At 46.4% G+C, this 15,347-nt stretch overlaps 1 protein-coding gene across 17 annotated transcripts in view; it reads left to right on the forward strand.

The window, feature by feature from the left end:
• The window catches only part of birc6 (baculoviral IAP repeat containing 6), a 147,542-nt gene that overhangs the window by 43,638 nt on the left and 88,557 nt on the right, over positions 1-15,347 (forward strand). For 7 of the 17 annotated variants that reach the window (XM_035754228.2, XM_035754236.2, XM_035754241.2 and 4 more), the window contains exons 33-56: positions 331-458; positions 638-769; positions 1,108-1,323; positions 1,441-1,624; positions 1,803-2,003; positions 2,641-2,774; positions 3,349-3,502; positions 3,675-3,791; positions 3,902-4,059; positions 4,238-4,364; positions 4,501-4,611; positions 4,802-5,063; positions 5,276-5,847; positions 5,963-6,138; positions 6,316-6,430; positions 6,564-6,758; positions 6,881-7,081; positions 7,517-7,796; positions 7,892-8,148; positions 8,266-8,374; positions 8,503-8,727; positions 9,356-10,238; positions 10,337-10,480; positions 14,800-14,929. In XM_035754228.2, coding sequence (XP_035610121.1) covers positions 331-458; positions 638-769; positions 1,108-1,323; positions 1,441-1,624; positions 1,803-2,003; positions 2,641-2,774; positions 3,349-3,502; positions 3,675-3,791; positions 3,902-4,059; positions 4,238-4,364; positions 4,501-4,611; positions 4,802-5,063; positions 5,276-5,847; positions 5,963-6,138; positions 6,316-6,430; positions 6,564-6,758; positions 6,881-7,081; positions 7,517-7,796; positions 7,892-8,148; positions 8,266-8,374; positions 8,503-8,727; positions 9,356-10,238; positions 10,337-10,480; positions 14,800-14,929 — 5,211 coding nt within the window. The remainder of the gene's footprint in view (positions 1-330; positions 459-637; positions 770-1,107; positions 1,324-1,440; positions 1,625-1,802; positions 2,004-2,640; positions 2,775-3,348; positions 3,503-3,674; positions 3,792-3,901; positions 4,060-4,237; positions 4,365-4,500; positions 4,612-4,801; positions 5,064-5,275; positions 5,848-5,962; positions 6,139-6,315; positions 6,431-6,563; positions 6,759-6,880; positions 7,082-7,516; positions 7,797-7,891; positions 8,149-8,265; positions 8,375-8,502; positions 8,728-9,355; positions 10,239-10,336; positions 10,481-14,799; positions 14,930-15,347) is intronic. The other 10 variants (XM_035754240.2, XM_035754244.2, XM_035754245.2 and 7 more) reach the window with 7 other exon arrangements.

Consider the following 15,347-nt stretch of genomic DNA (forward strand, 5'->3'; position numbering starts at 1 on the left):
TGAGGACTTATGAGGCCAAGCAATCACGACACTGATCATATTTATTGTTTTGTCTACCCGATTCCCTGCTTTTTGACTCTTTTTAAAAATATTTTCTAACAGCCTGGTTACACGAGTGATGTTATAGGCTTAGGATAAACTTTTATCCTACTACTCTTTGTCTGCGAGGCTAGCTATAAAATCAACAAGGTTTTATGACAAAAAAAGTATTAAGTTTTGAGAACCACAAATCATATTAACAGGGTAATATTATTGCACATTGATTTGGAACCAAAAGCCCAACTCTAACGTGCCTTTCCCCCCCCCCCCATCTCTCTCCAATGAATCAAGGTAATCAGTGGAGCTTTATAAATAACAGCCTCCAGTCCTCCAGCTCTAACCGCTCAGCCAAAGGCAACAGCAGCCTGGATCGCCTGTACTCCCGCAAGATCCGCAAACAGCTGGTGCACCATAAACAGGTAAATGTGTCCAAATCCAACGTCCGGTCCGTCTCAAAAACGTCAGGGAGTTGTGAATTTCTCCCGTAAATCTGTGTTAGTCACAGTTATTGTGTTCTCCCTCTTACTACTGGCTTTGCATGAAGTCATGTAAAAGATGGTCTTCACGGTGTTTATTTATCCTGTCCTTTTCATTGTAGCAGTTAAATCTATTGAAGGCAAAACAGAAGGCTTTGGTGGAGCAAATTGAGAAGGAGAAGATCCAGAGCAACAAAGGCTCCTCATACAAACTGCTGGTGGAGCAGGCCAAGCTGAAACAGGCCACATCCAAGGTAAGGATTTCAGAAGCTCTGAAAAGGAAAGTTGGAATAGCAAAGGGTTTTCCCGTTGAAATCGAATGACTAAGAATGAAATTATTATTTTTCTCTCATCTTGGTAACAGAAAAATATAAATCAAATAGGTTTTTGGGTCACTTTTCAACAAGTTATGACCGATCTGCACATGTAGTTAGCATAGCGTGTGCACCAACACACTCACACAGGTTACAAATATGCCAGTTGGAATAGGGATAGATTAAACCATGTGTATTAATTGACTTCCGCTGCCTGACATCTGCCTCCATCTATTTCTCGCTCTCTCCATCTCTCCCCACATCTCTCTCCATGGCAGCACTTTAAGGACCTGATCCGTCTGAGGCGTACAGCTGAGTGGCCCCGCTCCACCCTGGACACAGAGGCCACGGCCGCCAAAGAGGCCCCAGAGGTGGAGCCTCTGCCCTTCACACTGGCCCACGAGCGCTGCATCTCCGTGGTGCAGAAACTGTCCCTTTTCCTCCTCTCCATGGACTTCACCTGTCACGCCGACCTCCTGCTGTTCGTCTGCAAGGTATGCACTGCCAGCAACTTTGATTTGTGTTCCTTGAATTGGGATTGGGTTGGCACTATGTAAATGCATACTTTGTCAGAAAGTTGTGCTGATCACATGTCTGATTTGACCTTTCAGGTCTTGGCCAGGATAGCCAACGCCACCAGGCCCACTATCCACCTGTGTGAGGTGGTGTCGGAGCACCAGCTGGAGCGTCTGCTGTTGCTGCTGGTGGGGACAGACTTCAACAGGGGGGACATCTCCTGGGGAGGGGCCTGGGCCCAGTACTCCCTCACCTGCATGCTGCAGGACATCCTGGCAGGTAGGGTAGCTGCTACAATTCAAGTCACTGTTCAATTCTCATGTCATTGAAGAACTCTGTTTTCTAGCTAAACCTGGTATTCTATTATAGACATGGTGAATATTTGCGTTGCTAGCAGTCTTTAGTTGTTTAATTTCTCACAACACTAACCTACTTCTGACCCCTCTCCTCTCCTTAGGGGAGCTGCTGTCCTCAGGGTCCCTGGATGGTATGGACGAGGGGGTGGTGGGCGAGGAAGCAGGGGCATCGTCCTCAGCAGGGATAGACTCGGACGACTCCCTAGCCCAGCCCACCCCCATCCCCCACGTGGAAACCATTGACGAGGCCCTGTCTCCGGATATCATCGCAGGTACTCCTGGGACCTCCTCTGTTTTCCAAAGTGCGTTGGTAGGCCAGTCCTCAATCACATTTTACACATGGACCCCCTCACTTATCATGATGAATGCATTTGTGTTAAATTGTTTTTCTTTTTTCCCCTTTTAGCTAGCTGCATGTTTATTCTCAGTATTTTTTCTGTATTTTGTGTGGCTTCCTGTTCTGACAGTTTTATTTTAAAGGAGAGCATTGAGAGCTTCTCTAACCAGTTTAATTCGGAATGGACTGTTTTGTTATGTTTACCTTTTTGGATATTGAGTTCAAACAGTGTAGATTTACTGCCTGTAAGATATCAAAATACTTTAAGGGGTGGTTGTTATTTTCCTCAGACTATTATTTAATTTGGGCAAAAGTTGCAATAATTCATGGTAGGAATCCTGACTTGAGGTTGCGTAACTGAATTCAAACTATCACAAATCTGAATTCCCTTGACATCATCAATGGGCTACACAAAATCACATATTTTGTGTTAATACCAAGTCAGAATTTTGGCCAAAGTTGTCAGAGCTTGATGATTTAGTGGGCCAACCAATTTTTTGTAGGCCTTAAAATTGCCTAGTAATTTCCTAAAAGAAGGCCTCTGAGTTTTCTGGTTTAGTGTGCTTGCTTGGCAATATTAAAGCTCTTTTCGTTATTCAAAGGTGCTCCACCTCTGTCATCTTTGGAAAAAGATAAAGACATTGACTTTGACTTGCTCCAAGACCTCATGGATGTTGATATTGATCCTTTAGATATTGATTTGGAAAAAGATCCCCTTGCCGCCAAAGTCTTTAAGGTACGTTACTTGCATGTTTCAACTGCTTGTTTTCTATTCCACTCCCTTCTTTCCCTCTATTTAATGCTCTCTTGCATTTTATATTGAGTTATTGAAAGCATCACCCCTGGGACTCATATTGATTCTGCCCAAAACAAACATCGGTGGTACATTAACTTAAATAAACCCCACTGATCAATGATGTAGCTTTTCAAATGTAAAATCATAATGTTCAATTTCTGCTCTAAATAAATACATAAATGTGTGTGTCATACAAAGTTAGTTTTATTGAATCCCTCCCCAGCACCACCTCCCCCTTAGCCCTGCACCCTCACTTCTCCATAGAACTTCCCAATTTAACTCGGCTCAGGCTTTTTGAGTCTCAAAGCAATTTTCTGTATGTAGTCCCAATCAATCAAACTAACGAACTTGGGAAAGTGTTAGTCTCTTCTCTCACTTTTCTTTCTGGAAAAAAAACCCTCTGCCATTGCACGCGAAGGAATGTAGTGTTTATGTGCATGTCATGTTATACAGGTACCTAGCATCTGAGAGGAATGACTGCGTTTGTTTCTCTTGTCTCTCTCTCTCCCTACAGCCCATTAGCAGCACCTGGTATGACTACTGGGGTGCTGACTATGGCACTTACGGTTACAACCCCTACATAGGGGGAGTAGGGATTGCTGTGTCCAAGCCCCCGGCTGTTGTCGAAAAGCCTGGGTCTCAGAGTCTCTCCATCTCCGTGTCACAAGGTGAAGGTGCATTTTGTATCCTGATATCATCTCCAAAGTTTAGTCTCATCTCGGACTCCACACCACTGCTTGTCTCCACACCACTGCTTGTCATGCTTGCACTCTAGCATGTTTCATGTGTGTAAAGCAATACATTCTGCCTTATAACCCTGACCTTTGACCTCTCCCGCAGCTCTGGATGCCCGCCTGGAGGTAGGGCTGGAGCAGCAGGCTGAGCTTATGCTCAAGATGATGGCCACACTGGAGGCAGACTCCATCTTGCAGGCACTCACATCAACCTCCCCTGCAGGTCTACACCTAAGAAACAAATGATTTATAGACATGTCAGTCTTGGGAAAATATTTCAAGCCTGGTGAAACATCAGATGGCTGACCCTTCTGTGTCCCTCTCTCCCGCCAGTGTCCAAGGCATCCAACGGGACAGATGATTCTTTGCTACGGGGGCTCCACGGGGGCTCCCCCCCAGGAAGCAGCCTAATGGTACAGGCCTCCTCCATCCCCATGCTGAGTGCCTGCTTCAACAAGCTATTCTCCATGCTCCAGGTGCACCACGTACAGGTCAGTCACCAACAGACTGTTTAGTTAAGGGTCTCTACTACTCCAGAAGACTTGATTGACTTGTTGCAAATCCCTCAGTATTACTCATCCCTCCACAGAGCTGGACCATTCCAAGAATGTTTGTTACCCTGGATTAGTGGATTTGTAGATTCAGTGCTCTCACATGTTTTTGCTTTAGTTGGAGTCTATGCTGCAGCTGTGGCTAACCCTCAGTCTCAACTCATGCTCTGGGGGCACTGAGGAAAGTGGATCTGACATCTTCATGTTCAATGCCAGTAGAGTGCCCACCATCCCACTCAACCAAGGTCAGAGGTCACCCTATGTCTCTCAATCCACTCCCTTTTCTGCTTAACTCTCAAACCATTCACTTTTAGTTTTTTCATATGGGTATGTGTACATGTGTTTGTATGTTAAACTTCTGTCTCTTGTGTTTCAATGCAGCCTCTATCAGCAGTTTCCTGTCGGTGCTAGCCTGGTACCCCAACACCTCCCTGAGGACCTGGTGTCTGGTGCTTCACTCCCTTACCCTCATGACCAACATGCCCTCCAGTGGTGAGTCCACCCTTAATAGGGTCTCACTCTCAAGACACAGTGCCACACCTACTGATGTTTCTTTCACATTGAGGATTGTGAAATAGTCAAATGTATATTGAAGTTGCAGTGTAACCAAAGATAATTAAAACCCAAAGGACCTTCAACAGTACTCCTTTTTAACCGAGTGTGTGTTTGTCCTGTGTGTCAGCAGCCTCCAGCAGTGGGATGGGAGCTCATGAGAGCACGGCCCAGCAGATGGTGTCGGACCCTACACTGGTGCACGTGCTTGTACGATTCCTCTCTGGGTGCAACCCCCATGGCACCAGCCAGTACAGCTCCCAGGTCGGCCCCACTGCCACCCAAGCTATGCAAGAGTTCCTCACCAGGCTCCAGGTGCACCTCTCTTCCACCTGCCCACAGATGTTTAGCGAGTTCCTGCTCAAACTGATGCACATCCTGTCCACTGAGAGGTAGGTTGTCTAGAGGCATCAAGAGCAGCTTTTTGTTCCACCCCAGCACTTAATAGACATTAGTCAAATGACCGCTAGTCATCTTCAATTTATCTGATGTTATAGCTGGGCAGCAACAAAAGCCATCCTTTTGATTCCATCACAATACAGTACACTGAATTGTTGTTAAGTGCCAGCGTCAATGACTCCCATCTCTTCTCATCTTCCTTTAGGGGTCCCTTCCAGTCAGGCCAGGGTCCTCTGGACGCTCAGGTCAAGCTGTTAGAATTCACCCTGGAGCAGAACTTTGAGGTGGTGTCGGTGAGCACCATCTCCTCTGTCATCGAGTCCATCACCTTCCTGGTGCACCACTACATCACCTGCTCTGACAAGGTGGTGTCCCGCAGCGGCTCCGACAGCTCTGTGGGCGCCCGCGCCTGCTTTGGAGGCCTCTTCGCCAACATCATCCGGCCCGGTGACGCCAAGGCGGTGTGCGGTGAGACCACGCGCGACCAACTCATGTTCGACCTGCTTAAGCTAGTCAACGGCCTGGTTCAGCTGCCCCTGTCGGGCGACCGTGAGTTCAGCGGGCGTCTGCCCCCGGCGGGAAGCGAGGCGTCGGACAGCAGCGCGTCTGATGAGGAGAAGGTGTGCGGCAGCAAGGAGGGGGCAGCGGGAGGGGCCACCCCTAACCAGGGCCCTGCGGCCGGAGTGGCTGACCTGGTGCTGGCCAACCAGCAGATCATGAGCCAGATCCTCTCGGCCCTGGGCCAGTGCAACAGCAGCGCCATGGCTATGATCATAGGTAGGCATCTACGCACTTACCTTTTGAAAGCATTAGCATTATTAATATGGATCACCTATGAGCTGATTTTACTATATTGAAATGTTTGTTATTGATGATACTTTCCTGTCTGTAGGGGCTAGTGGTCTCCACCTGACCAAGCATGAGAACTTCCATGGCGGACTAGATGCCATTTCTGTAGGAGACGGCCTGTTCACCATCCTCACCTCTCTGAGCAAGAGGGCCACCTCGGTGCAGGTTATGCTGCAGCCCATCCTCACCTACATGGCTTGTGGGTACATGGGCAGACAGGTAAGACTGAGCTCAGCCATGACCAAAAGGGCACCATTTTAGATTTTTCTGTTTAGACATTTACTTGTGAAGATTAAAAGATTGAGGGGGGAAAAACTTAGCTTGTGTAGTACTTCTGTTTTTTATATATCTGACTGTTTGACCCATTGATGCTGAAAGTTTTTAAACCTCAAGCAGTCTTTGTATTTCTCCCAGGGCTCTCTGTCTACATGCCAGCTGTCTGAACCTCTGCTCTGGTTCATCCTCCGAGTGCTGGACACCAGCGAGGCACTTAAGGCATTCCACGACATGGGTGCGCACACCTACCTATATACATACATACATACATACATGCATACATACATACACACACACATTTGGGGAAATATCCTAGTATATGGTCCATTAGACTAAACACATTGTGTTTGTATTTAACCTGCGTGCAGGTGGGGTTCAGTTGATCTGTAACAACATGGTGACCAGCACACGGGCCATAGTGAACACGGCACGAAGCATGGTGTCCACCATCATGAAGTTCCTGGACACTGGCCCAGGGAAGGCTGCTGACGGCAGCCTCAAAGCCCGGGTCCTAGCCTCCGAGCCCGACAACGCAGAGGGACTCCACAACTTTGCTCCGCTCGGTATGTGGAGCTTTCCCTTTCGTGTTTGAATGATTGCATTGTGCCTTGTGTTTTTCCCTTTGTCCTCTATTTGATGTCAAAATGTGCATGTGTCCTATTGAATGCTGTTTATCCCTCTGCAGGCACCATCACCTCCAGCAGCCCCACGGCCCAGCCGGCAGAGGTCCTCCTTCAGGCCACGCCCCCTCACAGACGGGCACGCTCAGCGGCCTGGTCCTACATCTTCCTGCCAGAGGAGGCGTGGTGTGACCTCACCATCCACCTCCCTGCTGCCGTGCTGCTGAAAGAGCTGCACATCCAGCCACACCTGGCCTCCCTCGCCAGTGAGTACAGCACCACATAACCCCCTGTGGGGGAAATAGTGCAGAGCAGTTGTCTTTTAATCAGAGACTGAATTAAATATAAACCGTTATGAGAATTTTCTTGCTAATCAATGGCACTAGTTATCTAATTGATAGTTTAAGTGAAAACCAACAGGACTTGCGCCTCTCTGGTTCCAGCAGGAGATCTGTGCCTCTCTGCTTCAGTGCCTTAAGGGCACACCGTCTACTGCCCCTTAAGCACTGTTTTCCTAATGACCTGCTTATTTCACCCACTCAAATATTAACCTGTTGTCTAGCGCCATTCTAAATATGCAAAAACTTGCATGGATTTTTCATGCTTCTGTGCCAGACGGTACCAGTTGGAGTAAATTTAAGTTGAACATACTTCACCCTCATCTACTATTGCTAACTCTGCAGTCTTTGTCCTCTCCGAAGCCTGCCCCTCCTCGGTCTCGGTTGAGATCAGTGCGGATGGGGTCAACATGCTGCCTCTGTCCACACCCATCATCACCAGCGGCCTCACCTACATCAAGATCCAGCTGGTGAAGGCTGAGGTGGCATCTGCGGTGTGTCTGAGGCTCCACCGGCCCCGCGACGCCAGCACCCTGGGCCTGTCCCAGATCAAACTGCTTGGGCTCACCGCCTTCGGCAACACCTCCTCAGCCACCGTCAACAACCCCTTCCTGCCCTCCGAGGACCAGGTCTCTAAAACCAGGTAGAGGTTAGAGCGTCATATATAAAAAAAAATCACTCGTGCCACAGCAAATCTCTCTACCTAACCTGTGACCTTGCCATCTGTCTCTCCCACAGTATTGGCTGGCTACGTCTGCTTCACCACTGTCTGACCCACGTCAGTGACCTGGAGGCCACGATGGCCAGCGCCGCTGCCCCCACTGCCAATCTGCTCCAAACCTGCGCCGCCCTGCTTATGTCTCCCTACTGCGGCATGCACTCGCCTAACATCGAGGCCGTGCTGGTCAAGATCGGCCTCCAGTCCACCCGCATCGGCCTAAAGCTCATTGACATCCTGCTGAGGAACTGTGCAGCCTCCGGCACTGACCCTACGAGTACATAGCCGCCACGTTAATAAAATGCTCATTGATCACATTGTACTCGTTTTAATCTCACAAATAGGTCTTGGTCTTTTGTCATTGTACTTGAATCATTGTGATTTTTCTGTTTAGACCTCAACAGTCCCCTGCTCTTCGGAAGGCTCAACGGACTCTCTTCAGACTCCACCATTGACATCCTGTACCAGCTGGGAACCACCCAGGATCTTGCGACTAAGGATAGGTAAAGACCACTTAACATCTACTGGTGTAGTATTGAGCCTAGTACTGCTAGGTCTATGTATTCTGGATCTGTGAAAGCAGCTCTTGATATGTTAATATTGACCAAGTAATTCCTGTCTCTCCTTCCAGGATCCACGCCCTTCTCCAATGGGTCCATGACTCGTCGCTGGTGGCGGCACACAAGAGGAGTGGCCCCGTGGGCTACATCCGCCAGAGCAGCTCCTCGTCACGGGAGTATGGCCTCGTCATGCCCTCTCCCTCCCACCTCCACGGTGTGGCGGCCATCTTGTGGCACAGTTACGAGTTGCCCGTGAACTATGACCTCCCAGTGCTGCTCAACAGAGAGCTCTTTGAGTAAGTGCTATATTGTCAGAAAATAAAAACTGGTCGGTCCTTTACTCAATCTAGCTCATCCACTGTGATTCTGTACTCTTTGTTTAGTCATGAAAAGCTAAGCAGAGCTTTCGCATGCTTTGATCCATCAGTTTGAAGAACATGAGTTTTTTTTGTACCCTGGTGAGAAAACAGCTCCCTGATGTTTTCAAGCTGTAGATTAAGTCTCTAAAGTTCCTCTCATCCCTATCTTAGTATGTCTTACATTTTACACACATCCTCTAAACATGAATACTGCATATATACTCTGTAAACACTTTACATCGAAAAGGGAAAACAAAGTACAAAACAGAGCTTCACTGTCAGCTTTAATTTGAGGGTATTTTCGTCACATTTTTAAGTGGTTTACCCAGTATGGATGAAAATGCCCTCAAATTAAAGCTGACGGTGCACTTTAAAGTCAGTCATTGTATACTTTCAAATACAAAGTACTGGAGTAAAGAACCAAAACAAATACAAATGTGTCACTGCCAATACTTTTGGAGTGTAAATATTCTGAAGGATTAAGGTTTCTGACCTGTTGATTTTAGAGGGATAGATGTGAGTGTTGCTTGCTTTGTTTATACTGTTGTCCCTGTCTCTCCTGTAGACTACTGTACAACTGGTCCATGTCCCTGCCGTGTAACATGGTGCTGAAGAAGGCAGTAGACAGCCTGCTCTGCTCCATGTGCCACATCCACCCCAGCTACTTCTCTCTGCTTATGTCCTGGATGGGCTTCGTAGCCCCGCCCACCGCCGCCCAGCACCGCCTCTCCATGACGGACGACGGCAAGAAACAGCACGACCTCAGCAGCGCTAACGCCACCACCAGCGCTGGCCTCACTGACGATTCCAAACATGCGCGGCCACCCATCGCCTTGTCTGAGTCTCAACTGACCACTCTGGCTGCAGCCTCGCAGTCACCCGGGGCGATAGAGCAGCTGCTGGACTCAGGCCTGCCCTCTCTGCTGGTCCGCAGCCTGGCCGGACTCTGCTGTGGTCTCCTGGCTGCAGCTGGCCTGCCTCTGCCCTCCACCGCCCAGGCCGAACGACGGCAGCACCATCACAACCACCACTCCTCTTCGTCATCTTCCTCTCAGAGCAGGGCGTCCTTGTCTGCAGAGCTGGCAGCCCCAGTGCTGCGTTTCCTCACTGAGGTTGGGAACAGTCATGCCATGAAGGACTGGCTTGGTGGGCCTGAGGTGAACCTGCTTTGGACCGCTTTGCTGTTCCTGCTTTGCCACAGCAGCGCCAGCGCAGGGGGAACCAGCGGTGTCCATGGGCACGCGGGAGCTCACTCTGCTGCCTCCGGTGGTGCGTGCTGCCCCCCTCCTCCCCCACCCCAGCCTTCAGGGTCGCGCTACTCTCTGGCCTCCTCGACCAGGGGCAGCGGGCTCACCACCCAGCAGAGGACGGCAATCGAGAACGCCACAGTGGCCTTCTTCCTGCAGTGCATCTCCTGTCACCCCAACAACCAGCGGCTCATGGCACAGGTCCGGTGGAATGCATTGACTACACACATTTCCACCCTGACCAACCGTATCTGATAGATTACTAACATGTGTCTTTGGTGGGCTCTTGTTCTCTGTAGGTGCTGTGTGAGCTCTTCCAGTCGGCCCCCCAGCGTGGAAGCGTGCCTGTCTCTGGCAACATCTCTGGCTTCATCCGCAGGCTCTTCCTGCAGCTCATGCTAGAGGATGAGAAAGTCACAGTCTTCCTGCAGTCGCCCTGTCCGGTGGGTACCAAGTTTCCGTAGGCTCTGATCTAGGATCAGCTCAGCTTACTTGGAGCAATTTTATTCTCCTCCAAATTGGAAAGGAAAGAACTGTCAGAGTGATGTGATATCCCAAGATGACCACAAGAGGCCAGCCCAGCAGTACAGAAAGTCCCTCCACACTCACTTGTAGGCTTTCCCCAGACTGATGCTTGTCGGAGAAACAGCACTGCACCTCAGTCAAAATAATGCTCCATATTTCACCCTCCTCAATGATTAGTTGTCATGCGAGCAGTTTAGCGAGCAGTCATGGAAGGGGGAGAGAAAGTGGTTTCAATTGTCTAAAGCTAATTTCATTTGAACCTCCAGCCTGTCATTGTCCTCATTATTCTGCCCCATCCCGTTTTGGTGATATTAAACACTGTCAGGGAAGGGTAAGGGTCATTCCATGGGCAAGGTGAAGGATGACTTGTGCACGGCATGCCAAAAGGTTCCTGGTTATGCACGACGAGCCAAACATACCTCTAATTTAGGTCATTTGTGTGCTTAATTACACAAGGTGTCTTGGGAATCACATCAGTGAAGGTTAATTGTATGATCAGTATGTGATTAATAGCAGGATGGGTCTACATGATAATGTGTTTACACATTAGGTAGGGCTAGGGCTGTGGTGGTCATGATATTTTGTCAGCCGGTTATTCTCCAGCAAAAGACTGCCAGTCTCTCTGTAATTGACCGTTAATTAACAAACACGTTTATAGTTTCCGGGTCTCCACGCATACAAGTCGCTGATGCGTGCCTTTGGAACATCTACATTTAAAACAAAAAAATAGTCTAATTCTATTTAATATACACATCACAATAAATCCCTTTTTTATTTTAGTCAGGTTTTAAAGAAAATGTATTTCAGAAGAACAGAATGTGAGTTGACCTACTGTATGTTTTTTTAGTTGTGGGTCATGCTGTAGGCTTGTTTGTTTAGCAGACAAGACATGCTTAAGTCCCGTGCCGTTATTTCATGATTTTATTGTAAGAATAAAATAATTTTACTTGGCTGAATAAATATAATATTTTAATTAGTTTACTTCAATTAGGGGAGGGGTGGAAAGGTTAGGGGAAAATAATAAAGGAACATATATTTTATGGAAGATATATATTTAAAATAGTTATGGGGGGTTGTAAATGCTGCAGATAATTACATTGATAGAAGCCACAATCTCTCTGCAATATTAATTCTGATTTCCCCGCTAAAAAAGTAGATATTTTTCCCATTCCGGAGAGTGCTGTTGAGCGTTAAATTGATCATTTGAAATCCGTCATACGGCAGATTTAGTTATTTTGCAACTTTAATTGTGAGTGATACAAACCTTAGAATGCCTTAGATGTCAGCACATATATATATGGGCTGCATGGTGCGACTACAGGCTATTGATGATTTGAGAAAGTAGCAAGAAACGCTTGCCCTCTGTTGCATCAAGCTGCACATACTATTCTCTCATCAAGGTATCATATTTTCACCCATCAGACTATTCTCAATTTAATCTTGTCTTTGCTAATATGTGACCTTTGTTTTGATTGAAATGGCCCATCAAATGTACAGGAACAGGGGCCAGGGAAAAATGACATGTCATCAGTATGAGCTCTAATAGCAAATGGAGGCCACTTTCCCGCCTGTTTGTTTTTCAATCATGCCGTTTAGGCTATTCCGGTTTTATAGGGGAGCATGTGCTTAATATGAGCAGCTTGGAAATAAATATAGTAGCAGCTGGGATCTCTTCTTTTTAGTGGCACCCATCTAAACTCTGCTTTCACACGCAATTTCATATAGGAATGTCTGGGCTTATAAGAACAGTTGTTTCACGCCACGCATCAACCACTGTTTGAGGAGCATGCAGCTTTTCACTGAACGGCTGGTGATATTCCAACCGAACTTTGTATGCCATGGGCTCCCCAACCCTATTCCTGCAGCTACCCAGTGCTTAATTTGGGAAATCAAGTGAAATCTGTTCGAGAACATCGATATTAACATATTTTCACAACGAAACCTTTCATTAAACTGACAGCCCCTTTCTGCGTGCTTGAGAAAGGAAGGAAGGAGAGAGAGGAGGAGATGAAAATGCACGATAGTGAGAGATTCTGTTGCTAAAGGTAATGGCAGCCTATTAATTATGGAAATACTATTGAAAATCGAATCCAAATTCACAATAATTGTAGGCTAACTCTGTAAGCCGCCCTGTACAATCAACAAACCAATAGCATTGCCAAGGCCTATACTTTCTATTGTGGAAATTCTTATACAGGGACACTCGAAGTCCATCTTGAATAATCGTTGTTTATTATCAGTTAACTGGAGCGGTTCCAACCAACTTGATGCACCACATTAAACGTCTGTCAGGAGTTCTCCCGGGGAAGTCCCGTGAGATCTCTGATGTACATACAAGTTATATTTGCCTGATTTAGCTTATTCATCCAAACTTAATGAATCAACGTTTGCTTCATTCATGTGACTGACCAATACTGGGTCATGCTTTTGACAGACTGATAGGCTTCTTCTCTCTATGCTGAGACCTTGAAACTGAGAGAGCTTTCAATCTCAAAACAAGGGTCTGGGCGTACTACCAAATTGCATATACTGATAGTGAGGATTTGTGTAATCAGTCACTTTCATGAACACAAACGGTTATTAGAAAAGCACGAACACAGACCACAGAAGTGTATAAATAGAAAAGCACCAACATAACATTTTCCATCAAAGTTCTTTCCCAGACTCAAGGCTGAAAGATTTGGAGCATAGCTTAAGGTAACCATTCTCTAGTATGCATATAATATAGTCCACAATCAAAGGCGATTTACTAGAATTAGTTTAATTTTGGAGTAAAGGCTCGACCAATTATGTATCAAAGACATCTTAAATCTTTTTTGTGTTTTTCTGCAGTGCATATACAGCAGGCTATGTATTGTATAATGGTGTTGTATAACGCGTATCGACTACGGCGTTCATGACTCATGACTGCTAATGTGTCATTAATACAGTCACTGCAACAGCCCCAGATAGGGCCCTATAAAATATATATTTTATTTCTTGGTGCAGTTTAGTTTTTCCATGTTTTTAGTTTTTGTCTGTTTTTTCCCTGTCAATTTTTTTAAGTTCATTTATTAGAAAAACAATGCAATTCGATATTCTAAGTCCACAACAATGCTTAAAACACATCAGGGGACCAATATTTTTATAATTATGATTTTTACAAGTGTGCACCAGCAAGATGTTTTTCTTTAGCGATGTTTCTGTAGTGGTCATGTGGTTGCAGAGTTTGCAAAACAAATGGCCACTAGATTGATGCAAAAAATGACACTTTCTGCCAGGTAACTGATGCATTTTCATGTCTTATGATTAACTTGGGCAAATTAATGCATTTTCTAACAAATTCAATACATTTAGTTGATTTCCTTGTAAATTCAACAAATGTTTGAATACTGTTGAATTCCGGTTTAATGTCTGGATTGCGTGTGCGTTCTCCGCAATGCAGAATTTATAGGACCCCGAAATAGCTCATGTCAGACTTTGTGTTGCCTTTTACCTTTTAGATTTACAAAAACGTTAATGGTTTACTCTACACTGGCTCAACATTTTTTATTTCATCAGCGTTGAAAAGACTCTTAATTTGATCTTTGATATTTAAGAAAGCCTCACTCAATTTCTCCCTAATCTGCTTCTCACTGGAGGGAACTTGACATTTTGATTTGCTGTCAATCTAAAAATAGTGTACTTTATTGTACTAGCTACCATACCAAGATATGTAGTCTAGAACAATTTGCTTCCTATGAGCGGTCTATCAGACTTGCCTAAAAGCCACCAGTACCTTTTTAAAGGTACATGTTTCAAACAGCCTTTTAGGTTACATAATCTAAATCTCCTGCCAGGTTAGTGTTTGTAGTGTAGTGATTTTGTCTGGTGTGTGTACTGTGGGGACTGAGTGAAGGAGCTGAATGAGGGGGCTGAGGTTGTGTTTGGAGCTACAGTAAGCTGTCCATGCAACCTAAGTGGCTGAGCCATGCTCTGGCAACACCATGCCTGTCTCCTGCAGGTTGCAGAAAGCAATAGATGTCACCTTCAATGTTGTGCACATGTAACATTCATGCCTGAACGAGAAGCCTTGTTATTTCCAGTGAAGGCAGGAGTGGAAGTCTACAGCCAAGGCCAGCTTCATTCACTCCAAAAGTGGCCCTGCATTGTGATCCTGTATCTTTCATCTCTCACTTGAAGTCATGACTGTTCATAACATTGGTGGCAGTGGTGTTTTGTACTTGTACTGTCCTAATACCTTCTCATCTCTCTTCAGCTATACAAAGGACGCATTAACGCAACCAGCCATGTGATCCAGCACCCCATGTACGGAGCAGGGCACAAGTACCGCACCCTGCACCTTCCCATCTCCACCACCCTCGCTGAAGTCCTGGACCGGGTGTCGGGTACGTCTGCTGCCCCTACCCAACCTGTCACTGTTGACAGTTTTTGGCAATTAGTGTTGCAGAACGGAAATTACATTTAAACATACTTCCTTGTTGCCCCAGCATCAACCTCATCAATATTAAGTGGCACTCAGATAAAGAGGACCTGAGTGTTTCCAGTGCCACTCAGATAAACCCTCCTCCCACAACGACAGATACACAGGATCTAAATGGGAGAAACCCACTCTCCGGACGCTACTCGTCATTCAAGCATTTCATCTCTTCTCACTGGGTCCTTAAATTTGAAAAGGCAGACATATTTGAAGTTTATATGCCAGCACCTCATAGTCTCACACACACACACACATACGTGCGCACACACACACACAATCTCCCTGGGCATTAACATTGACCTTTCCAATGCGACTGCTGCGTCCAC

The sequence above is a fragment of the Oncorhynchus keta genome, chromosome 36 (genome assembly GCF_023373465.1).
Source record: "Oncorhynchus keta strain PuntledgeMale-10-30-2019 chromosome 36, Oket_V2, whole genome shotgun sequence".
NCBI classification, from domain to species: Eukaryota; Metazoa; Chordata; class Actinopteri; order Salmoniformes; family Salmonidae; genus Oncorhynchus; species Oncorhynchus keta.